At 39.5% G+C, this 24,391-nt stretch overlaps 3 protein-coding genes across 4 annotated transcripts; 2 read left to right on the forward strand and 1 right to left on the reverse strand.

Annotated features, from left to right (window-relative positions):
* Positions 1 to 423: 423 nt before the first annotated feature.
* On the forward strand, positions 424 to 5,856 carry LOC119023777 (olfactomedin-like). The gene is made up of 5 exons (XM_037105925.1): positions 424 to 542; positions 657 to 815; positions 1,128 to 1,340; positions 2,000 to 2,132; positions 4,695 to 5,856. The coding sequence occupies exons 1-5, from the start codon at positions 504 to 506 to the stop codon at positions 5,540 to 5,542; spliced, it is 1,392 nt and encodes a 463-aa protein (XP_036961820.1). The 5' UTR covers positions 424 to 503; the 3' UTR covers positions 5,543 to 5,856.
* Positions 5,857 to 7,451: 1,595 nt separating this feature from the next.
* On the reverse strand, positions 7,452 to 14,359 carry LOC119023717 (olfactomedin-4-like). 2 transcript variants are annotated; one of them, XM_037105822.1, is made up of 7 exons: positions 14,191 to 14,359; positions 13,927 to 14,049; positions 12,454 to 12,672; positions 11,982 to 12,135; positions 9,698 to 9,934; positions 8,724 to 8,892; positions 7,452 to 8,438 (listed from the first exon to the last, which is right to left on the reverse strand). In XM_037105822.1, exons 1-7 carry the CDS (start codon positions 14,242 to 14,244, stop codon positions 8,003 to 8,005), a joined length of 1,392 nt encoding a protein of 463 aa, XP_036961717.1. In that variant the 5' UTR covers positions 14,245 to 14,359; the 3' UTR covers positions 7,452 to 8,002. The 2 variants fall into 2 exon arrangements, with proteins under 2 accessions (XP_036961717.1, XP_036961718.1); XM_037105823.1 differs by having other exon boundaries at positions 12,454 to 12,703; positions 14,191 to 14,332.
* A 2,788-nt stretch (positions 14,360 to 17,147) lies between these two features.
* On the forward strand, positions 17,148 to 23,837 carry LOC119024194 (olfactomedin-like). Its single transcript, XM_037106722.1, has 6 exons — positions 17,148 to 17,163; positions 17,603 to 17,790; positions 18,004 to 18,162; positions 18,438 to 18,650; positions 19,012 to 19,144; positions 21,726 to 23,837. The coding sequence occupies exons 1-6, from the start codon at positions 17,148 to 17,150 to the stop codon at positions 22,571 to 22,573; spliced, it is 1,557 nt and encodes a 518-aa protein (XP_036962617.1). The 3' UTR covers positions 22,574 to 23,837.
* The last annotated feature ends 554 nt before the right edge of the window (positions 23,838 to 24,391 follow it).

Raw genomic sequence — 24,391 nt, forward strand, 5'->3', positions numbered from 1 at the left:
GTGAACACACACATAAACAAATCAACAGTTAAATAAGTTATTTCCATGTACTAAATACATCTATAATGAACAATTGCAAACACCCACTGCTGGTTGGTGGATGTCATTGCAACTAACACATTAAATGACATGTTATTACATAAATGAATTCATAAATATGTTGTCATTACTGCACCGTTATCTTATTCGGATGTTGAAAACAGGAGAAAATACTGTAAAAGATATTGCAAAGAAGAAATGATAACCAACAATCAAACAAGGATAAACATAAAATAAAGTCATGTGAAACCCCATACTAGACATTATTATAGTTTCACATCCATCTGAGTGGTTTTAAAGCTCTGTTGTGACTCATCAGTGTCTAGAAGCATGTCGGGAATTCAGGAAAATGTGCCTTTGTTGTGATCGACCTTATAAGAGGACGGAGGGAAGGAGAAGTGGTGATTCCAGCACAGGCAGCTCCTGTTCTCATCAGTCCACTATTCATTTCTTCAGCTCTAAACATGCTGATGCTGCTCCTGCTGCTGCTGCTGCTGCCATCAGTGAGTAACACTTGATATAGTACTTTTAGAAACTAAGAACAAAAAATTGGGTCTATTAGTAACGCAGCCTCCTTACCATCTTTGTTAATCTACTTTATCCCTGTGTGAACGCAGCGTGATGGCCAGGCTCAGCATGCATCAGGCCAGAAGAAGAATGGCTCCTGTGTGTGCCCGGTGGATGCCAGCTTGTGGTCATTCCCTGTTGTGAAGTATGAGGCTGTGATGCAGCAGGTTGAGACCTGTGAAGGATCTCTGAACACGCTGCAGGAGCAGGTGAGAACCAGAATAATTTTTAAAGTCGTGGGTGTGAGTCTGGTCCAGTCCAGTTCCAACTCTGACTTGATGGATTATATGTATACACAGTAATACTAGGCCACACTACGCTGGTTAGAAACATTTCTGCTAATGTGACATTTTAACTAGATTGAAAAATTGTGAATCCTAATAATATTGGTATGACCTCCATGTCTTGTAACTATGTGAGGATACACAATGGAAAGAGGATTTCCAGAACTATGAACTTGAAAGGGAAATCCTGAAAACGCATAACATTTTTCAGGAGTTTTCATCCGCGTTTTCTTGCAGGTGACTTTGTCCAGCCAGTTTCTCCCTCGGTTCCAGGCTGTACTTGAGAACCTGACGGCCCGGCTGGAGCCTCACCAGTACCTGCGCAACCGGGGGGTGTACACGGACCTGTCTGTGCACCTGCTGGGCCAGGAGCTCACCCAGCTGGAGGCAGATGTTGGTGACGTCCACAGCCAGCTTAACAACACCCAAACCCGTAAACTCTCCAAAGAGGTAAAGCAGAACATACAGTGACACCAAAGTGATTTCTGAAGTTGTAGAGCAGCAGCCTACATGAGTAACATTACAACAGTATTTGTTAAACTTAATTATTTAGCTGATATAACTGGATCTAATCTGTGTGTTTAGAATGTTGTGTGTGTGTGTGTGTGTGTGTGTGCATGCGTGAACAACAAATCAGGATTTAAAGTATATTCGTGGAATTGTTTAGTAGACGTATGCATTCCCCTTAGAATTAGTGGCCTAAGTGAGCTGTGTTGTTTATACTAATATTTGTGCATGCAGCCAAATTACTTCTGATTTGCAGGTAAAACTTATCCTCCATTGAATTGGCTATGATTGTTGTCAAAAGCCATATATTAGATATTGATGATATCAAAGTTAAGTATCAACTTAAGAAAGAAATTAAAAAAAATAAAAAAATTTGTAAACAAACTGTTATTAGGTGAAGGGATGGGTACAGACAGCTCCAATGCAGTATATGGAAGTAAGTAATATTAAGTGAAATACCTTAAAAGAAGCTTTTCTATTCTATTTTTTTTTTTTTTTCAAAATGACCAAAAGCAGTGGTCCCCTCATAGACAGTGGAGCAATGTAGTGCCCTATTGGCAATATTGACCGTGTGTGTGTGTGTGTGTGTGTGTGTGTGTTAGGTGGAAAAACTGCGTACAGATGTTGACAGAATGCAAATGTCAGACAAAATAAACTTGAAGACTGTCAAAGAGAGACTGCGCCACCTGAAGAATAACGCTGAGTCCTGCAAGTCAATCCCAAAAGACTTCAGAAGTAAGTATGGTGTGTGTGTGTGTGTGTGTGTGTGTGTGTGTGTGTGTGTGTGTGTGTGTGTGTGTGTGTGTGCGCGTGCATGTGTGCATAACAGAGAACTCAGGCAATTAAGTGCTGTGACGACATTATTATTGGGCCTCAATTAGCAATTAATGAATGAAAATGTTAAAACGGGAAATTATTTACTTGATTCTTGATCATGAAATTGTATGTATGGTGGCTAAATATAAAAAACTAAAATGACAGGAATGAATGAATACAAATTGGGTTGCACTTTATTGTACAGTACACTAATAAGACTTAACGGGCCGTACTTTGCATCAAATTAGACGAAACAAGACACCAATAAGACGTAACGGGCCGTACTTTGTATCAAATTAGACAAAACAAGATGCTAATAAGACGTAACAAGCCATACTTTGTGTCAAATTAGACAACTAGAAATAATGTCATCTTAATTAGACAGCAAACAAAAAAAGTTAGACCGTAATTAGACACCATATAGCCTACCCAAATTATGCTGTAATCAGACACTGCATATACAGTCTTATTACTTGAAATATAAGCTAATATACTTAGACACTATTATACCAAATTATACTGTATTTACAAACCAAACCGGATATCCTAATACACTATTAGACATCATTTTACAAGATCTTTATCTAATTAGAAATCACACACAATGTCATATCAGATACAAAAGTCAGATGCTATTCTACCCTCATTAACATTATACATTTAATGCGACCAACATCGGCCTGGAGCCTAATTAGACGTATGTGTATGTTATACTGGGCATGGCCTTTATAATAGTCGGACAAAACACACAGAGTTCAGAGGAGAATACATTTATTTGAGTTTTACTTAACATAGTTTCACTTTCTTACAGAGTCATTAAGGAAACAGTACCTTAACTAAAGTCAAACCATATCGGTTCACATCTGGTCACTACTACACATGTCCCTGGTAACCTGGATGTTCTCTGGAGTCTTGTGGAGTTTGTAGGTGGCTTCTTCGATCCGCTACTCCCAAAGTTAAGACTTCACACCATTTAAAGCCACGTCACTATCCAACCCCAGTAACATTAGACCAGCTAGTTGCTAGGACATTGCATCTTTATTTCCCACTGTTAGACCCTTATTACAGTTTTATTATACTTACTTACAGGGTAATTTGTGACACATAACAGAGCTGTACCATAAAATAAAGTGAAGACCTTCTTAGACCGTGGTGCTGCTCACTGTTAGATCCTTATTACAGTCTTATTAGGCCTACTTAGGAGGTAATTAGTGGCACATAACAACAGAACTGTACTGTAAAATAAAGTGAAGACCTTCTCCCTGTTAGACTGTTATTACAGTGTTATTAGGCCTAATTAGGAGGTAATTAGTGGCACATAACAAAAGAACTGTACTGTAAAATAAAGTGAAGACCTTCTCCCTGTTACACCGTCATTACAGTGTTATTAGGCCCACTTAGGAGTAATTAGTGGCACATAACAACAGAACTGTACTGTAAATTGAAGTGGTCCCTCTCACTGTTCCAGAGCTGGACAGAAATGAGTGAAAATGGTCAAAAAATGTACTTCCTTAAAATGTACATACTAGAAAAACTTTACTGATATGCAGAAGTTGAGCAGGCATAAGTTGGAAGTTTTCTGAAAAACTATTGACTTGCACTTACTAGCTTAGCTCAGCATCTGTTGATGCAGCATTTAGCTGATCATTTCAGAACACACACACACACACACACACACACACACACACACACACACACACCTCGCAATGAAAAGAAAACCTGAAAAATGGCATTGAAATTTGTATTTGACAAAGATGTTTTGCCAAATTCCAGCGAAAAATGAAACGCAATGACAAATTAGTTAATTTTATATCGATGTTTTTATTTTGGATGGTTTTTTAGTGATAATCTTCAGATTTTTTTGTCTTGGTTTTTCATTTTCTGGCTGGACCTACATTGAGCGATGATGGCTTTCATTAGCCAACGTTAACGAGAGTGCACCAGAGCAGCATAATGTTGGTTAAAAGTTCACTTTAACTCAGCCATATTTTATACGAAATCCTAACAGCAACAACAGATCTGGTTTTGGAGATTACTATAGATATGCAAATCATGCTCTTTTTGCTCATTCCTTCAAACCCTTCCTCTCTATGTTTAAGTAACTCACATAACCCTACAATAGAAAACCTGAACAATCTTTTTAATTTGCACAGGCATGGCTATGTATGGAAAGCTGCACTGCACTAACGCTGCGACTCACACATGGGTTCAATCGAATATTCAACTCCGATGTCTGGGCCAAATGACTGGGACATTTGCATTCACTCAGAACTTCTGGGTGATGTGTCAGGGATAAGAATAACAGTGTCAACATTTCATGTTTTTTATTTTATTTTATTTTTTTTATTTTCCGTGTTGTCTCCCAACCACTTCTAAAATCAAACATATGCAACTAGGCAGAAACACAAAAAGACTAACGCTCTAGAGGGTACTGTACATCAACTGAATTCTCAGACCCTTCTCATCTCTCTCTGTTTCCAGGCCAGAGCAGCCACTGCCTCAAGGGCCTGATCACCAGCATTAGTGAGCCTGTCACGACCAAGGTCAGTCCCCATGACAAGAGCTACATCTCTGGTTCATGGGGCAAACAGGCCCAGATGGACAGTGAGGAACAGAGGAACAGTTACTGGGTTCAACCTCTGCTCAGTGGTCACAAATGGGGCAACTCTCTGCGTGTCTACCAAAGCTACAATGACTTCATGAAATCTGCCAAGTACAAGGACTTTACCTTCGCTCCATCTTACAGTCATACCCACAGCATTGAGGGTCCCAGTGCTGTTCTATATGGTGAAGCACTGTACTATAACTGCTACAGCTCTGCAGACGTCTGCCGCTACGACCTGAAGAGCAACGCTGTTCATCGGGTGACACTTCCAGGCAACGGCGTGGGTTACAACAACAAGTTCCCGTATTGTTACTACACCTGCCGTGACAACAGTGATGTGGACATAGAGGCAGATGAGACAGGACTATGGGCCATCTATGCCACTGTTGGTAACCATGGTAATCTCGTCGTGAGCCGTTTAGTTTGGGACAGCGAGGCTCAGACCATTAATGTGACACAGACGTGGGAGACGAGGCAGTTCAAAAAGGCAGTGAGCAATGCTTTCATGGTGTGTGGTGTGATGTATACTACTCGTTACGTGGACGAGTACCATGAGGAGGTGTTCTATGCTTTTGACACGGCAACGGGCAAAGAGGACAACTCACTTGCACTGCCACTGGAGAAGGTAGCTAAAGGAGTGGCCAGTCTGAGCTATAACCCAACTGACAAGCAGATCTACATGTACAATGATGGCTACTTACTGGCCTACCAGACCCACTTCTGATCTCAAGTTGGTCTAATGTTGTAATTGACTTTTAATAGCAATTTCCATGTTAGCCATGATCGCAGAACTGTTTTAACAAGAAGCCCACATAAATAGATAAGTCCTGCTCACACTGTGTAAAACTATATAAACTATCATGATATGATACATGATATATGCTTTTATATGAATCATCCATGATGTTAGCTAATATTAGCAGTCAGGATCTACATGTCTCTACAATTCTTAAGACAAATCATATACTGCTTACTGTAACAAATGTTTGTTATGTAGCACTGTTACACTGTATGGAATAAAATTGAATAAATTACCTTATAAACATTATTTGTGGCTTTTGTATTTGTGTTGTGGCTTTTGTATTTGTGTTGTGGCTTTTGTATTTGGCCTGACACCTCTGGGCCACCATACAATATTCAAACATTAACTTCAATTTTTAACCATGTATTATTATCTTTGACTGAATTTTGGGGAGAATTTCAGGGTAACATTACCTTATTGCTAAATATTGGCTGCATTATCAACCCAAAAAGGTAATATTAGTTAAAGGGATAGTTTTGGTTTTTTGAAGTGGGGTCATATGAAGTACATATCTATAGTCACTCTGTTCCCTACCGCGCAACTGAGCCCCTGTATTTCGCCGCTTGCAGATCAACTGTTGCCCAGTTGTGCTTATGCGTAGGGATACGGAGGTTCCACGGTTGAGAAAATGTAGTGCCAAAAGAAAGGGCAGTCTGATGGCGATGTAAAGCAGTGTGAATTTTCTCTATACACTGTACACTTGAACTGATATAGATTTTTTTAGGTGGGCCTTGTTTTAGGTGGTTAAAATTTGCTTTGCTTCTGGACTCTGTTTACTGCTGTACAAAGCTGAGTGTCTGGGGTGGAGCAGCTCTCTGCTTCTCCAAACTGAGGCTGTGCTGATTGGCAGTTACGGTAGGGAACAGACCAACTATAGATATGTACTCTATATGACCCCACTTCAAAAAACCCGAACTATCCCTTTTAGAAGGTAAGTCCTAACTGAGAATCAAGTTCATGGTTCGCAACTGACAGTAAAAGATTGAGCTGGCAGTGATACCAGCCCACCAGTGGTAGTTGAATACAGACCCCTTCACAGACTGTAAACATCCGGGTGGGCGGGCCGATCACCGGAGGCAGAAGAAACAATTGAACACAGTGGCTAGCTAGCTAGCTAGGATTTTTTAGACTGGTTTGGTTAAAGTTATCATACACAAAATGGCTAAAGAAGGTGAGAATTTATCACAGTATGTACAGACACTCACTGTACGGGATTGAGAGTGTTTTTTTTTTTAAAAATTGGTGTTATCAGATGGGACCATCTTGACCGACCCTTACGCGCTCACTCAGTGGAAGGATGACATGACAGGTTTACCCTCTGTTGAATGGCCGTAGACTTACACCTACTTCATAGAGAAACCAAGCGTCTACAGTAAAGAAAAACTTAGAGCGTATAAATCGCTAGATGCCTACAACTATGTCCTAAATGGTCATGTCCAAGACTTGCAATACAAAGATATATCAGATGAGTTTTGTGTTGTGTGAGCCAAAGTTTTACCTAGCCAGCGCCAAAGCCACAAGACAACGATGTCCCAGGCTTTGGTTATCATGAGTCGAACAACCAACTACATCTTCACTGCAAACTGCACAAGAAAATTATTAATTTAGCTAGTTACCTAGCTAGTAACATTAGTAGTAATTAACTGATATGAAGTGCGCACTGCAAACACAAGCATTTTTGATGATTGCCTCCGTCCAGTCCTTTCTTCTGATTGCATTCAGCCATAGTTGTCTTTGGGGTTTTTTTGACTGGCTCATAGATCATACTATAAAATGTTCTTTATTTGACTAGGTAGAAAACAGATAAAGCCTGAGCAAAGGACAGCAAAGAGCATTTTCAACGCTAACTTTAATGACCAAGTATGTGTACATAGACAATAAATTTGACTTTTAACATTTCTTTTAATGTGCATAAATGAAAATGACATAAACAGAACAAGGACAACAAAGCTGAAAATATAGGCTAAAGTTAGACAGGACTATCATATATATATAGGTATGTGAAAACATAGATTGTGAATATGCAAATATGTATGAAGCCTTAATTTATCTAGTGTATCTATTACACTAGTCCCAGATCTGGTCCATATCAGACACATCATCCTGCCCACATACTATGTGGAATGATGGCACTTAGACAAATAAACTACAACTGACCCAAGTCTCAGCAAGATCCAGCCCACCAGAATAAACCAGCAATGGTCCAGATCTGGGTCATTTTTAGTATATTCAGCTCTTGGCTGACATGGTCATGCTATAGCCATCCTCAGATCTGACAACTAGGATTGGACTGCCCAAGTGTCACCATTCCGTTGCTATCTGGGTTAAGTTATCCCTTATTGAAATACAAGCGTTTACAGAAGATGTTGTTGCATTATCTTTTTATGAAAACAGAACCTTATAGGAGACCATGTAGGTGTCACAGTAGGCATGTAGCATCTGGTCCACAGGGCTGTAGTTCAGGGACAAAATGTTGGGATACATCTTTCTGATGAAGATGCCAAGGTTGAAATTTTCTTTCCCAGTGGTAGTGTCAAACGAATAGAAGATCTCCTCAGTTTCTTTGTCAACAAACCGTGTCGCATAGAGCACACCACACACCATAAAGGTGTTGGTTACGCCCTGCTTGTAGACTGAGGTGTACCAGGTTTGGCCAAGTCTGAGCTGTTCATCATCCTCCACCTTGGACAGCACCAGGTTGCCAAAGTCCTGTTTGGTGGTGTAGGTCACCCAGACACCTGACTCATCTGTAGCCAGGTCCAGGTCTGTGAATGGGTAGCATTCATCAAGGTGGCAGAAGTTACCCTTTGAGTTATACCTGAAAAACACAGAGGACAGAAGTGATTTTTCCCTTTAAGAAATGACAATTTTGAAAGTACTGTATGTGCATACTGTATGTACACTGTGAAAATCTTTATCTCAGTATGCTGTGACTTGGCATATTAGTCATTTTAAATGTATATTAATCCTTTACAATGTCTTGTTTATTGTTCTCATAAAACTTCCAAATTCAAAACTTAATGAAAATGTGGAAGATGTCATGACTTGTGGATGCATCACTCCTGGCATCAAGAACATCCATTCAAACACTGAAGCACCGTACCTGGTACCTTTGGGTAGTTTCATGTTGGCCACAGTTTTGGAGGTGAGATTGAATCGACACACTTCATCTTGGTTGTAACAGTTGTAGTACAAGGCCCCTCTATACATAACAACATTTGGACCCTGGATGGTGTTGGTGGTTGGGTTTGCAGTGTGGATCAGGACATTACCTGGAAGAAGAAGATGAAGAAGACGACGCAAGAGGAGAAGAGCCTATAATAAGTAAGCTATTGTTATTAGGGATTGACTGGTGTGTTTTTTCAGGGCTGACACTGATAATTAGCAATCAAGGAGAAAGACAAGCAATTTATTTGGAATCAATATGTATATCAGAGTTATCAGAATCAGAAACAGAAATAGTAAGCAAGAATGATAAAAACGTTACGTAGAAGTTATATACATATAAGAAATTCTACTAGAAATATATTTATATATACAGTGTAATACATAATGCTACAGTTGTAGCTGCATTAAAATTATATTCAAAGTGTCAACATTTTGATGAACTGGTGATGGAATGTAAGCTCAATTTGCTGATGGGGGAAGGCAGTGTTTGCATTGTGTGAATCACTTTGTATTACTTTGCTGAAGGGTGAGTGCTATAAAAATAATGTCAGATTGATTGATCGATAGGTGTCCTGGTTCAAATCAGACTCTAATCGAAAACTGAGCAGCGCCCAACTCAGAAACACCAGCTGACTTTTTATTGGTCTGGTGTGGTGCAATGCATTCTGGTTGTTGTAGGTTTTTGGTTGCACTGGGTTACAGATTCCTTCATCACATGAACACACAGTGTAGCATATTTTGGCTAAATCCCCAATACAGAATATCAATTAATCTATGGTTGAAAGAAGTTCCCAACCAAAAAGGCTTTAATACACCTTCCTGTAGGTTAGAAGTAAATCCTGCACAATCATGCACACTGACAGGTTGAACATTTTTAACACTTAGAACTAGAACATTAGAGTTCAATACCTGGGGTGCTCACCCCACCAATGAGAGCGCTCAGGCTGGAGTAGAGACGGACGTAGTTGGAGTGTTTGTTGGCGGAGGTCAACAATACCAGCCAATGCCAGCTCTCCTTCCCAGCCTCTGGTTTGGGATCCCGACCCCAGGCTCCATACTTGTAGGACCCAGGATATTCTCCTGCTGTGGACACCCTTGGCCCGGAAATGTTCCGAAATTGACCGTGAGGACAGTCACCTTGGGAGACTATACAAAATGAATCAGAGACCAAAATTTTGCTGAGGTAGAGCAACTGAATAAATAAATCTGGTCCAGTGAGATGTGCACTGGTTGATAATTACTTCCTTATTGTGGTGTCTGAAAGCCTCCCGCAGTTTATTTATAGCCTACATGAGCTTCAAGTGTGTGTGTGTGTGTGTGTGTGTGTGTGTGCGCGCGCGTTCGTGTGTGTTCACAGCTGTGAGTGATCTCATTTGAACGACCTCAGATATTGGGTGTGATAGAAAGGTTAAGGTCACAACTGATACTGCACATTTGGGGTGTAAAAATGAAGGGATATGAATTAGAAATATTATTTTAAAATTAAATATGCGAGTACATAAATGTGCGGCCCCTGGATCAACATAAATGCACAAAGAATCAGACGATGGACGTTTTTAAAGTTATCATATGGTTTAACTGCTAACTGTTCTGCACAGGGTCACCAAATCTCATTTAAGGTTAAAGTTCAGAGCTAGACTCTTGTGTTACTTTTATGAGGGTTACATAAGCGCACCTCCTCCATTGCTTTTGTGTCTATATTTGAGGAGAACAAAAACAACATGCCCCAAAATGCTGGCATGGTTCACAATGCACTATCAAGTCTAGTTTGTAAGACATTTGGATTTTTAAGGGAGGAGGAAAAAATTGAACAAAAGTCTCTCCATTTGTGAGCTCTGTAGAACAGCTATTAAGTTCACCAGCAGCGCAACGGTAACACTCCCACCTGAAGAGACAGTATGTAGGCAGGAAGAGTATGTGGATGCTTGTTTGACTTGCACAATCAAGAAAATGTAAGACAAAGACAAATATCAGGTACTTCTCCTCCTTCAACTAGACAAGATCTGAGGTAATCGTAACGTAACTACCCAGCTGCCAATGGGCATGGCTGTGTGAGACAGTTTATACTCATAAGATCAAAATATTTGTTCATGCAGCAAGCCTTTCGTTGTCTGTCTCTAATGCAAAAGTAGCAATCACAATCATGGTTGGCAACAACCTGTGAGTAGAAGAGAATTCTGATGTGGAGATCAGTGACAGGGCAGCCAATCATAATTCTCGTTGCTGCTCATTCTCACAGTGGACTCAAAATGACATTACTCTTCCATTTGATCCCTGTGAAGTAACAATAATACTTGGGGTTCACTGCTCTGTGATGAAGTATGTCAGACACAGACCCCAAGCACTCTTGTAATCTCCTCAGTAAGAAAATATGCTACTGGCTCACTGGCTAGTCACCAATAGTCCTTAAAAGTCATCATCACCCAATTTGCATAATTGTGATGTGCATGTAATTGTAATGGTCCCTGTAGGAGAGAGGAAAAATGTCATGGGAGATACAAAAGTGAGCAAAAACCCACCTTTAATATGTTTAGAACTACAAATTAACTTATTTAAGTGCAGTGATTTATTTTAGACAAAGAAAATTTTGCATTTACATCCTGTCTTGTCTATAAGCTGGGATCAGCCAGCGGCGGCTTTGTACGTGCACGATTCATTTGCAGTCTGGACTCTGAGGGGTGAACGTCTCCTGCTCTGACTGCAGCTGGGAGGGACTCTCAGCTGCTCGCTGAGAAGAGTAAGAACTATCTGTGCTTTCATGCTAGAGTCTCCAAAAGTCTCCAGTAACATCAGAAAAAGTCGCTAGATTTGTCACTAGTGGCTTTTTTGAGAAAGAGTTCTTAGAAGGGCCGGAGAGCTCATTTACACATTTACTCAATTTACATTGGAAAATGAATGACTACACAAAGCAACTGTTGAGAACAGTATTAGGTTGAATTGCAGCAGATCGTTGCCCTATTAAAGACGTGAATTAATCGTACTGAAGCCCATGTATCTAGATGCAAATAGATTTGTGAAGGGAGAGGTGCACGCTCCTACTGCTCAGGTAAAATATCAACCAACTAAATATGAAGTTGCAAAATGTATCATAAGTGAACTATAAATAGAAACAATTATGAAAAAATAACAACAATCTGGTGGTTTCCAGTCGCAGTCATAGAGAAGTAACGTGTAGTGTGTTTTTGCGACAAACCTTGTGGAGAATTAGAGGTGTTGGTGGAGTCATGGACTGTATTTCTGCACTGGTCCAGGTCTGTCCTAAGACGCTGGTTGTCTAATTTTCCCCTCACCACCTGCATGGTGTCAAACGTCTCCAGCTCCTGCATCTCTGCTTTCAGGTCCTTCAGCTGATAGAGAGCAACAGGACAGACATCCCAAACATGAGACAGATGATTCTGTGTGTAAGAGAAATCTAATAAAGAAATTGTGTCTATAAATTTCAATCCTAAGCTACAGCCTGTTACATTTTATTAGATTTAGCTTTTGGCAAAGCATTTCATTATGGTTGCAGCAAATGAGGTTCTGCAAAATGTAATTTTGTAATTTGTTAAAATGTTTAACAACTGGGCTGCTCTCTTGATTACTGTATTAAACTTGTTTAAACTGCTGATTCTCATGCCATTTCTAATGTCAGTGTTGTGCAGCCGGTGTGTGTGTGTGTTGACCTTTGTAGTGGTGACATGAGTAAGACGCTGATGTTCCAGGGTGGTGTTGTTGAGCCTGGTGATAAGCTCCATTATATCTGCCAGTTCATTCTGGACCACCTGCAGGCTGATAACTCCATAGAGCTCTCCGTCATCCTCCCTCTCCAGGGTCGCTACGTCTTCCTCCAGCCGGGGCAGCCGTCGTTCCAAACCCAGCATCAGACTCTCCAGCTCCAGGGTCTGTAGAGAGAGGAGACACCACTCAGCATTCCTGCAACATCAGTGCATACACACATAGGGATCAGGGTTTTTTCTTTTTAGCATCATTCATTTTTTCCATTCATTTATTATTGTTATTGTTATAAGTTTTACAGCTGCAGAGGGAGGTAGTGCTCTCTACACTTTGGTTTAGAAAATATAATGCGCACCTGCAAGTTTGAAGTCCATTAGCTGTCAACTTTGAAGAGCTGTCAGAGTCACAGCTGGACATAAATCTAATTATTTAATTGGTTGAGCTGCAGCAACTCCTAAATAATCGTCTTTTTAGCTTTGTTCATACATTTCTATTAGGTCTGGAACAATATGCTTATCTCCCAAATAGATACTATTGCCAGGCTTTGGGTGTTGATTAGGTACTGTGATTCAGCATCACGATCACTGCAATTTCTGTTTGCTTTTTTAGCATGTACATGGAATAAATTGAATTATACACTTTTACAGACTGTATATCATGAGTCACATTTCCAAAAACAATGCACGTCACACACACAGTTTTATTTCAGCAACATCACTGCCATACTGCGTAAAAAAAAGAGTTATAAATGAAATACTACTGCCTCATAAGGATCCTACTTAGCTTTTGTCATGACAAAGAGATGTGTACAGCACAAATATGAGGCTAAAACTAAAAGTGTTTTTATGTTAAGTACATGAAATAAAATGGGTCGTTTGTCATGATAATATCATGCTTGTGATGCTAATTTCAGCTGGCATGTTGATACCAATTGTCATTATTTGACACAGACTAAGTGATTCAGGAATTCATCATCATAAGAAAAAGAACTCCACTCGTAATTTCCAGGGTAAATCTTGTGTCTTGGTTGAAAAATATATGGAGAATATGATGCCTCTACTGTAGTATTTCAGGTATAGATTAAGCTGTTTGTTTTTGCATACCTACATTGATACAGTGTACACTGTAGTTTACTCATGTGTTATTTACTGAATGGTAGAATGCACTCAAGAACACAAATCATGTACAAGTAAGTACACACACACACACACACACACACACACACACACACACACACACACACACACACACACACACAGAATTTTATTTAATTCATGCATACTGTGCTCATATACTCACTCTCCCATGAACAAAGATATGGCAAGGCTTTGCAGATATTATTCATTCATATATATCACATGTTTTTTTTTTCTATATATTTTCAGTCAAGCACCTCATCATCAACAACACAACAAAGTTACCTTCTGTGGGGTGATGTTGGTGTTACATCTTGATGCACTGTCCTCCGCTGTGCTGAGTTTGTCATGAGGGAACGCCCTCTCTGAATTAGTAAACTCACAAAAACAAGTTTCACTTGAAGGTGCCTGAAATAAAAAAAAAAATATCAAGCATGGCATGTAAACATATACTTAGTACTATTTATAAATGTCCAGTGCATGATCATTTGTCAAAATATTTCAGGAGATGAGAGACATCCAATAAACCTTGTGTCTGTGTTTTCTTACCTGTTGGGTGAGGGTGATCAAAGCACACAGAGGAACAATCACATTCAGCTTCATGGTGGATCCGAGAGCAGAGCTCGCTGAACACAGTTCAAATATGACTGCAGCAGCAGCTTCTCACTTATAAACACTCATACCAACTTCTGCATGTGGATAAGTGAATGGGTATGTGTGTTTGGCATTTGTGCATGTGTGGTATGTGTCATCTTTCCTTCAGAATGTGGTCACTTCCTCCTTGGACTTCGGGTTGCGGCAGAACAGGGTATTTTTTAATTTTGGGAAAATCCTGTCTTGGGGTGGCTGTGACTGAAAAGGAGAAAAACCCACATTTTCAAGAAACCCCATCCTCAGGCGTGGTGACAAAGTACGTTTTCAAGGTGACCAAAAATTCAAACAGGTCAAAAGTGTTGACATTAATTACTTTTGACTAAAGTCCTGTTGATGACTAGAGTCAAAATATCAAACAAGATAATGTTAATATACTTTTTACCACACTATCAATATCTACTTAATATCAATTACTTATTAGTAAAATACATTATATATGAACTCAAATGTTGGTATGTTGGTAGAGCATAAAACACATCAAGTAGCACTTGTATTATGCTGCACTGTATGGAACCCTATATAATGACAGAGTGCTTAAAACAGTCATACATTATTATCTGAAAAGTGAGTTCATTTGTTTTTTATTATTTTGACAAAATATGTATATTTCTACATATAGCAATGCCTCATCAGAAACCAGTGCTGCTCTCAGATACTAGTTCATATCTCAACCTTCATTACTTACAAAATCAGTAGCTACAAGAAACAGGAATAGAAAGTGACCACTCTGCATAAAACATCTGTGCTTAAATAGACTGCAGTTTTTAAATGTTATATTTAATTCTGGGGTTTGTGTTATTTTTATGCATACTAAGCTCTTTAGTGGCACAAAAAGCATACACTGATTTCTTTTGAGTAATTGGAGACTGTAGATACCCTCTGTTAGAAAGATGGTTCAACAAAATAAGTAAGTTAACATTTTCAAATAAGCTCAATTAATTTGAATTAATGATGAATGGCCATGACCTTTTGTAGACATTTATGGTTGAATGACTGTGGTGATGCCCTGACCGTTCAGTTGCCACTTGCCACCATGAGGTTCACAATTTTTGGTCTTAAGTGAAATGTTTCAAAGACTACTGATGGATTAAAATATTTTAATTTTGATACCGACATTTGGGATTCCCACAAAAAACACAAAATGTCCTTTATTAGACAGCAAATAAAACCCCCACAGCTATACACTAAACACAAAACATAGTCATGCTTTAATTAGAAATCACATATAATGCCCTATCAGACCAAAGATATACTGTACTGAGACATTATTATAGCGGGTAATATTCTAATTAGAAACCAAACAGGAAATGCACTATTGAGAATTATTTTACAAAATCAACCAACCTGCCAAATCAGATTCAAAATATTGTGATTAGATGCTATTTTACCCATACTACCAAATAATACTGTTATAATTAGCCCAAATTAAATACTCCCAACATGGACCTATGATGGTTCAATGAGACAACACAGGCTGCAATTGGAAAAATGTAATGCCATATTAATAATGGTCGGATAACGCGCAGTTTGTAGGTAGGCAGCTATTACACAATTGGCTTCCTTGTTAGCATCTTGTAAGACTGTCTTACAGGTTTACTTGATACACATGCCAATACATTTGTACTGCAAAATGAGGCAAAAACCATCTTTATTTCACACCCATTCTAGACTTTCTTACAGGTCAGTTTGCAACACAAAAGTGGTAACAGCATAAATCATTGACCCCTCCTTAGTGTGTTGCTGCATCCAAAAAGAGATTCTATGCATTTGAAAAACTGATTTCTATAAAAGAGAGAATGAGAGAAAGCCATCAGGTCACTCGGTGAGGCCTGAAGTGAGTGAGTTTTGTGCACAGATGAGCTATGCTGGCATGTGGTTTAAAACTTTCTGATGTCTGGTGACAGTTAAGTTATGAATATTACCAATGTAGTGCTTTCCCTGTGACCAGTGCTAGAGATGGATTATATTGATAGATTCTTACATAATTTTTTTTTTTTTTTTTTTTTACATTGCTCTGGTTTTGAATCAGTTTGATGAAACTGCCCAAAAAGAAGTAAAGGATACAGCCATGGAACAACCTGTGCCAACTGAATCTATACATCCAGACTATTGAATGGATTGTGAACATCTAGGTAATCTGGGGCTTTTCGTTGATGCAGCAGGGATCTCCTGTTTGAGCATGATATCTAGACCCACCATTTTCATCCAGTTGAATGAATATGAGTTTTCCTGCTGCACCATTACTATTGATAAAAAACATATGATTTCATGCTGAAGCAAACCACTTACACGAAGGTGTAGTGTACAAAGGACAAGCTGACATTATCGGTTTAAGGCAGCTGAAAGGCGGCTCGTCAGGGGCTCTCTGCTAGAGGTCTTCAACAGTCCAAAACTTTGTGCCTGGACCCAAAACGGCCCAGAAATACTCCTACATACGTACCAGCCTTTTAATTGAGAGCTGTGACCCAGATCCATGTGAAACTGAGAAATGTCACTGATTGCTGTTAACAAATTAATATCAATTTATAACAAGTTGTTGGAACAAAACTTTATGTCTCACCTAATGTCCATATCTACCGGGGACTTGGGTTCCATTTTGCATATCACTTACTTTTTTTATTATTATTATTTCTTATTTCCTGACAAATACATTTAACTTTTTCGAAGTTACATTGTTACCACAAAGTTAGAATATACACACACACACACAACTGACTGTACAAAACACAGATCTGAACCTAATATGGCCTATATGATGTTGGCTTACTCCAGTTACAGAACTTTCTAGAATGCTGACATTTCCTCCTGGTTTCACGTTTTTATTGATCCTGTCAAATCTTAAACATGTACTGATGCAAAAAGACCTGAGTATGGATTTATTCAGCAAATTTGTCCACATGCCTATGACATAAATGAATATTTTAGCCTAATAATAGCATGTTAGCCACATTTGACGAACAAGGCCCAGAAAGAGTAGCCGCTGCCCTGGTGACAGCTAATAAACAAGTCAACACATCATCAACCGCTTAGACATGATCTTATGATAAACTACTAATAGTATGAATTAAAAAGAAAAAAACACACTGTCACAGTTCTGGTTCCGTTACTTTCACATTTACAAATGGATAATTCTGTTTTAAATCTAAAAAAAAAAAAAACAGAAGTGAGATGATTGCAAGATTTAAGAACTAATATTGCAAAGGGGAAATATACTTTGCCTGAACAGGAAAAAAACGGGAAAGTCCTGATTAAACTAACAGGTCAGAAATTGCATAGTTTGACTTTTTTAGTTTCACATCCACATGAGTGTTTTTACAGCTCTGGGCTGACACCTCGGTGACGAGAGGCAAGTCAGGGAAATGTGTTGTGATTGACTTTATAAGAGAAAAGAGAAGAGGGGTGGTGATTTCTGCTCAAACAGCGCCTGTCCTCTTCAGTTCACTAATTTCTCCAGCTCTGAACATGCTGCTGCTGCTCCTGCTACTGCTGCCCACAGTAAGTTACACTTGACATCTTATTCATAGAAATATAAGAATAAAAGTGAAAGATAGATATAAATTTCCCATGTTTATTCAGACATTAGACTGAGGCTTTTTGTGTCTTTCTTTCTTTTTTTTTTAATGGTGTAGACTTTATCCCATCAGTGTAAATCTTTTCAATACACCATCATCAAACATTTGTGTTTTTTTTATCCCTGTGTGAACGCAGGGTGATGGCCGGGCTCAGCGTTCGTCAGGCCAGAAGAGGAATGGCTCCTGTGTGTGCCCGGTGGACTCCAGCCTGTGGATGTTCCCTGCTGTGAAGTATGAGGTCGTGCTGCAGCAGGTTGAGACCTGTGAAGGATCTCTGAACGCGCTGCAGGAGCAGGTGAGGACTAAAGTCGACCAGAATCATTTTAAAGTCGTGGGTGTGAGTCTGGTTCAGTTCAGTTCCACCTCTGACTTGATGGAGTATATAGGTGCATTTCAAGAGCCATGCTATATTCTGTACATACTAACAGTGGTATGATGCATACATTTAAATGCAGATTTTTGACTGGATTTTTATGATTAATATCAGCATGGCTTCTACGTCTTGTAAGGTGATGGTACCCAATGAAAATTATCGATTTTTCAGGAGTTTTCATCTGTGTTTTCTTGCAGGTGACTTTGTCCAGCCAGTTTCTCCCTCGGTTCCAGGCTATGGTTGAGAACCTGACGGCCCGGCTGGAGCCTCACCAGTACCTGCGCAACCGGGGGGTGTACACGGACCTGTCTCTGCGCCTGCTGGGCCAGGAGCTCACCCAGCTGGAGGCAGACGCTGGTGACGTCCACAGCCAGCTTAACAACACCCAAACCCGTAAACTCTCCAAAGAGGTAAGTATATTTTACAGATTTTATGACATTAACCATATATTTAAATAACAACACAAAAATGTTTTTATTCAAATCATTCATCATTCATGAAGATAGTTGACTGTCAATTCCAAGGTGTTAGATATTGGCAGTCCCTGGAATCCAAAATGTTTAAAAATCTGAGGTTTCAAACCATTTGGGACAGGTCTCCTGTCATGTCATGAGCAGACATGAAAGACAGTAAATAGATATAGAATATCAAGTGATATTTTGTGATAGTTAGAGAAAAAAATCTGACCACGTGTTATTTATTTATTTTTGTGCATTTATGAACTGTATACAATGTTTTACGTGTGTGTGCGTACGTGTTTGTGTGTGTTAGGTGGGTAGACTGCGTAAGGATGTAGGCAGGATGCAAATGTTGGACACAGTAAATATCCAGACTGTCAAAGAGAGACTGCGCTACCTGAAGAATAACGCTGAGTCCTGCAAGTCAATCCCCAAAGACTTCAGAAGTAAGTATGGGGTGGGTGGTGGTGTGTGTGTGTGTGTGTGTGTGTGTGTGTCTCTTGAATGTGAATGTAGTCTATCATAAGTTACATGAGAATTGTGTTTAGACCAAAACAGATCATTTTAAATTTGTTTCATACATCAGTTGTGGTAGGGATACAGTTCAACTTACCCTGCACCTATGCTCAACTTACCCCATACACGGGGTAAGTTGTGCCACAAGACCGCTTTTTTTGGACATGCTATATTATTGAAACAGTTATGTTTACACTCATTCTGTTTGTTTGAAGGGAAGCACAACATTCTGAAATATATGCAGATATATTTATTAGCAACAAAACTATGATTGCCCTGATGTAGTGATCCTAAATATGAAAATCTTACCCTAGTCTTCCCTAATACATTGCAAAAACTACAGCATGAAGAACAAAGAGAAGTCAGACGCCAAAGAAAAATGACATGGTGAAAAAAATCAATTGATTAGGCCTTATTTGCCTATTAGACGACTGAACAATCACAATGTGTTGAGGCTATATGTAAGACATGGCCAGAATTTTGGTTTAAAAAGACATGTAAAAACTTAACTGGCAGAGGGTACATCACTCCGCCCAGGCCCAGCAGTCTCCTTTAATTCAGTCAAGCCTAATCTAATATCAAATAAAACTTAATTAAACCTGCCACATCTGGATTTTTGTCTGGATCCGCATTGAATCATACTCACATAAAGAGGCTGTACACATTTGGTTTAATCATCCGTCCTGAGTGATCCGATCACAACTGGACAGCTATATCACTGGGACAAAGGACTATGTTTTTTATACAAAGAAAGAAATGTGTTCATGTATAATGTTTGTGGAATTAAGAAGTGGGCCCAACTATTTAAAAAATGTTGCAGAGAGCATTTTAAAGAGTCTGGTGTTCCACTCCACAAACAACAAAGATGTAGCCTATATTAGTTACTGTTTACTGTATTTGTCATGTATACCATCACTATGTTATATTCTCTGATACATTTGCTGTAAATGGTGAAATCAGTAGAATCAGTGCATTCAAGCAGCTGCAGGGAGGTTGACCACACTTTAGACATGTCCCCACACACTGCTTAAAGAATGTGGTCTGAGTTCTCTCAGATGCGTCTTCGATGCATGTTGGGAGTGTTCCCGTCTATACTGAGAGCTGTCCACTTGTGATCAGATCGCTCAGGACTGATGCTGATGCCAAATGTGCACAGTCTCACCATCCATCTAAATATGCCACATGTCTTTCATCATGATCCATGCATTGTTTCCTCAAGACATGAGCCAAAATATCAAAAACAGCCTGTGTTTCAGAGTTAAAGAATGTGAAAAAAAAAAATCCGGGATCTGTTTATTCATCCAAATTAAAGTAAAAGTTAGGGGGTCTTTTCTGAGCCAAGAACTGTCCTCCATCCATGTTTGGTGGAAGACAGTTTTGTAGGTTTTGTGTAATCCTGCTGACAAACTAATCAATCGACAGAGAAAACAGACATGGGCGGTACATAACCACCTTGGCAGATGTCAAACTAGCATTATCAAGAGAATGTAAAGAAACAGCGGTGTAAATGTTATGTCAAAGACATACTTTGTCGCAGAGATGTTTACTGAGGTTAGCATGTTTACCAGCTAGCCCTGGACCATCCTGCCTTGTAATACCACTTTGTACCACAGGAGGTGATAGCCCTCATCGTTTCAGCTGTGAGATGTAAACGCAGCGCACACGCTCTCTCACAAAATGACAATTCTGACAATTATTTTTCTTACTCAACAGAAAAACCATACACCCTCTGAATTTAAGTTTCACTATTTCACTGAACTTAGGCGAACTCAGTGACGTGGTTAAAACATTGTAAAAACACACTACATTCAGACTCAACTTCAACAAAATAACACCCAACAAAATGGTCTTGGTTTGTCTTTCACCTCTGGTTTGGTCAAAATAAATCGTGAATTCAGCTGAAGTAAGTCATTTTTGTACAGTAGCCTCCATCATCAAGCTATGTTCACTCAGTCTGCTTTACTTGCTTTTGACTGCTGCTATCTGAGCTACTTGCTAGTGGCAGTTAGTTGCCACAGCCCAAGATAGCTATATCACAGAGTATAATGAGCAGGACTAAGCAGTTATGCTACTTACTATAGTTTTGGCCCCACCTTCTATTCAATTCTGGCCATTCAAATAACATCTTCAAATGGTTACATGGAGGCAACAATCGTCAAAAGGCTGTCCTAAAAATGTGAGCTTCAAACTCCTGTTATATCAAACAAATGACTGAAAATGTAAATTTGTATCAATCTACCTGCCGCTTCTTAAAACAGTGTTTCTCAAACTGATGTTTTCAACTCTGGTTAAAGGTTGAATATTTTACATTTTTGAACATTAATACAACAGTAAACAACTACTTGCTGCGTAAGATTTAGTAAAATAACCAGCAACTGCCATCACCTTCAATCCAACTTTTATCCACAATCATTAACTGCATCAAAAAAATGAAGAAAACCTTGTTAATCAATCGATAGCTAGAATTAAATGTCAGTAAGCAGTAACCCTCTCATCTCTCTCTGTTTCCAGGTCAGAGCAGCCACTGCCTCAAGGGCCTGATCACCAGCATTAGTGAGCCTGTCATGACTAAGGTCAATCAATTTGGTAAAACCTACATCTCTGGTTCATGGGGCAAACAGGCCCAGATGGACAGTGAGGAACAGAGGAACAGTTACTGGGTTCAACCTCTGCTCAGTGGTCACAAATGGGGCAACTCTCTGCGTGTCTACCAAAGCTACGCTGACTTCATGCAATCTGCCAAGTACAAGGACTTTACCTTCGCTCCATCTTACAGTCATACCCACAGCATTGAGGGTCCCAGTGCTGTTCTATATGGTGAAGCACTGTACTATAACTGCTACAGCTCTGCAGACGTCTGCCGCTACGACCTGAAGAGCAACGCTGTTCATCGGGTGACACTTCCAGGCAACGGCGTGGGTTACAACAACAAGTTCCCGTATTGTTACTACGCCTGCCGTGACAACAGTGATGTGGACATAGAGGCAGATGAGACAGGACTATGGGCCATCTATGCCACTGTTGGTAACCATGGTAATCTCGTCGTGAGCCGTTTAGTTTGGGACAGCGACACTCAGACCATCAATGTGACACAGACGTGGGAGACGAGGCAGTTCAAAAAGGCAGTGAGCAATGCTTTCATGGTGTGTGGTGTGCTGTATGCCACTCGTTACGTGGACGAGTACCATGAGGAGGTGTTCTATGCTTTTGACACGTCAACGGGCAAAGAGGACAACTCACTTGCACTGCCACTGGAGAAGGTAGCTAAAGGAGTGGCCAGTCTGAGCTATAACCCAACTGACAAGCAGATCTACATGTACAATGATGGCTACCTACTGGCCTACCAGACCCACTTCTGATCTCAAGTTGGTCTAATGTTGTAATTAACTTTTATTAGCAATTTGCATGCTCATGTAACCTTAACAAAAAGAAATAAACAGACATATAGACGCTCAAAGACTACGGCATATGTACGCGAACAGTCATGTTATAACATTGTATATGTTTTAATAAATGTTTGTAATGTAGCTAGACTGAATGAAATAATTTTGAAAAAGTCGATAAAACCAAATTATAACTTACAACTAGTTAAAATATTGTTGTAGTGTTGTTGGCTGTATTGTAAACTTGTGTAGAGGTCTTTAGCCAGACATGAAGCTCCTTGAGGCTGTGCTGCTGATGTTGGAATGCTGACATGCTTAATGACAAGGTTAACATGTGACATGCTTGGAAGGAAATGTTGTATATATAGTACAATAGCATTCTAACATGTAGTACAATAGCATTCTTACATTAGCTACTTTATTTCATTCTTTCTGGGGTTGTGAGCATCCTGACATTGAAGAAGAAGAAGATTATAAGTTGATAGTTTCACTGATTAATATCAACTGTAAAAAATCAAAATAAAATAAAAGGTATGAATGACAAAAGATAGTTGGCTCTGACAAAAATCTTCAGACCACAGACCACATAAAGCCTGAGCAAGATACAGAAATGAGCATTTTCACCACCAGAGTGCGCTGCGAGGCTGAGAAACAAGAGCAAAGGATCGAACTGTCTGTTTGTCCACCTGTCTGTTTGTTTTCTTCTCTGTCTGTCCCTCATCCTTTCTTATCACTTGCTTTTTGAAATTAGCACCACGTGGGAATCATCCAGAGGCAACGTGTGTTAAAGACTCTCGCTTAATGTAGCTCTGCTGCTTTGGGGAAAACATTCCAACATTTTATGAAACATTCACTCTCTTGCCTTCAGAAAAAGTAAAAGTAACACCAGCAGTCAGATGATCAGACAGTATCTTGGCTAATCAAATCGGATCTGTGACACACAAGCCAAACTGTTTGCACGCAAATTGTCTAGGTTAATACTGATTGACTGTATCCTTGGTTGACTGTGCAATGAGGGATTATTAGTAACATTCTGAGTTTGCTTATTTTCATTGCTTTGGATTATGTGGCTTTAACATTTTTAGACCTGTCTGATCACTCATCTGTCTTGCTTTGGTGGGTCTAGTTTTTAGCAATGCTGCTGCTTTCTGTGATTTCAGTAATTACTTGGGAGAGCACAAGGTTATCATAACAGATAGAACCAATGAATCCAGCTGCACAAATAAAACATAAAGATTGATGCATGACAACCTGTTTTTTCAGTTACAGCTGCAGTTAGCTTTAGAGCTTTTTAATGACCAACAATTACAGTGGGCGCACTAGATACAAGCGAAAGTCCTGGCTCTATGCTAGGCTTGTCCAAAGAGCTAAAATACAATGTGAAAATCATCTCTGGTGCATTTGGAGACCGAGTTTTAGTGCTTTTTAAAGAGTTAAGCTAGCAATTTATCCCTTTCTTTCAGTATTTTTGCTAATTCAGCTAGGAACAACATGTCTCATGAACAGGATTTATCCCTGTACTTGATGGACAGAAAATAGACATGGTGTGTGTGTGTGTGTGTGTGTGTGTGTGTGTGTGTGTGTGTGTGTGTGTGTGTGTGTGTGTGTGTGTGTGTGTGTGTGTGTGCGTGTGGATGTGACCTGTTTGAACCTATTCATTAATCTCCTTTGATTTTCTCTGTTCAGTTTAGAACTTGGAATGCAGTTTTACTTCATGTCATGAACTGTAAACTTGGAAGCATGATCCTGCAAATATGAAAACAGTACTGGAAAAAAAAACTAAAGCATACAAAA

Source organism: Acanthopagrus latus, chromosome 8 (assembly GCF_904848185.1).
Source record: "Acanthopagrus latus isolate v.2019 chromosome 8, fAcaLat1.1, whole genome shotgun sequence".
Taxonomy (NCBI): Eukaryota; Metazoa; Chordata; class Actinopteri; order Spariformes; family Sparidae; genus Acanthopagrus; species Acanthopagrus latus.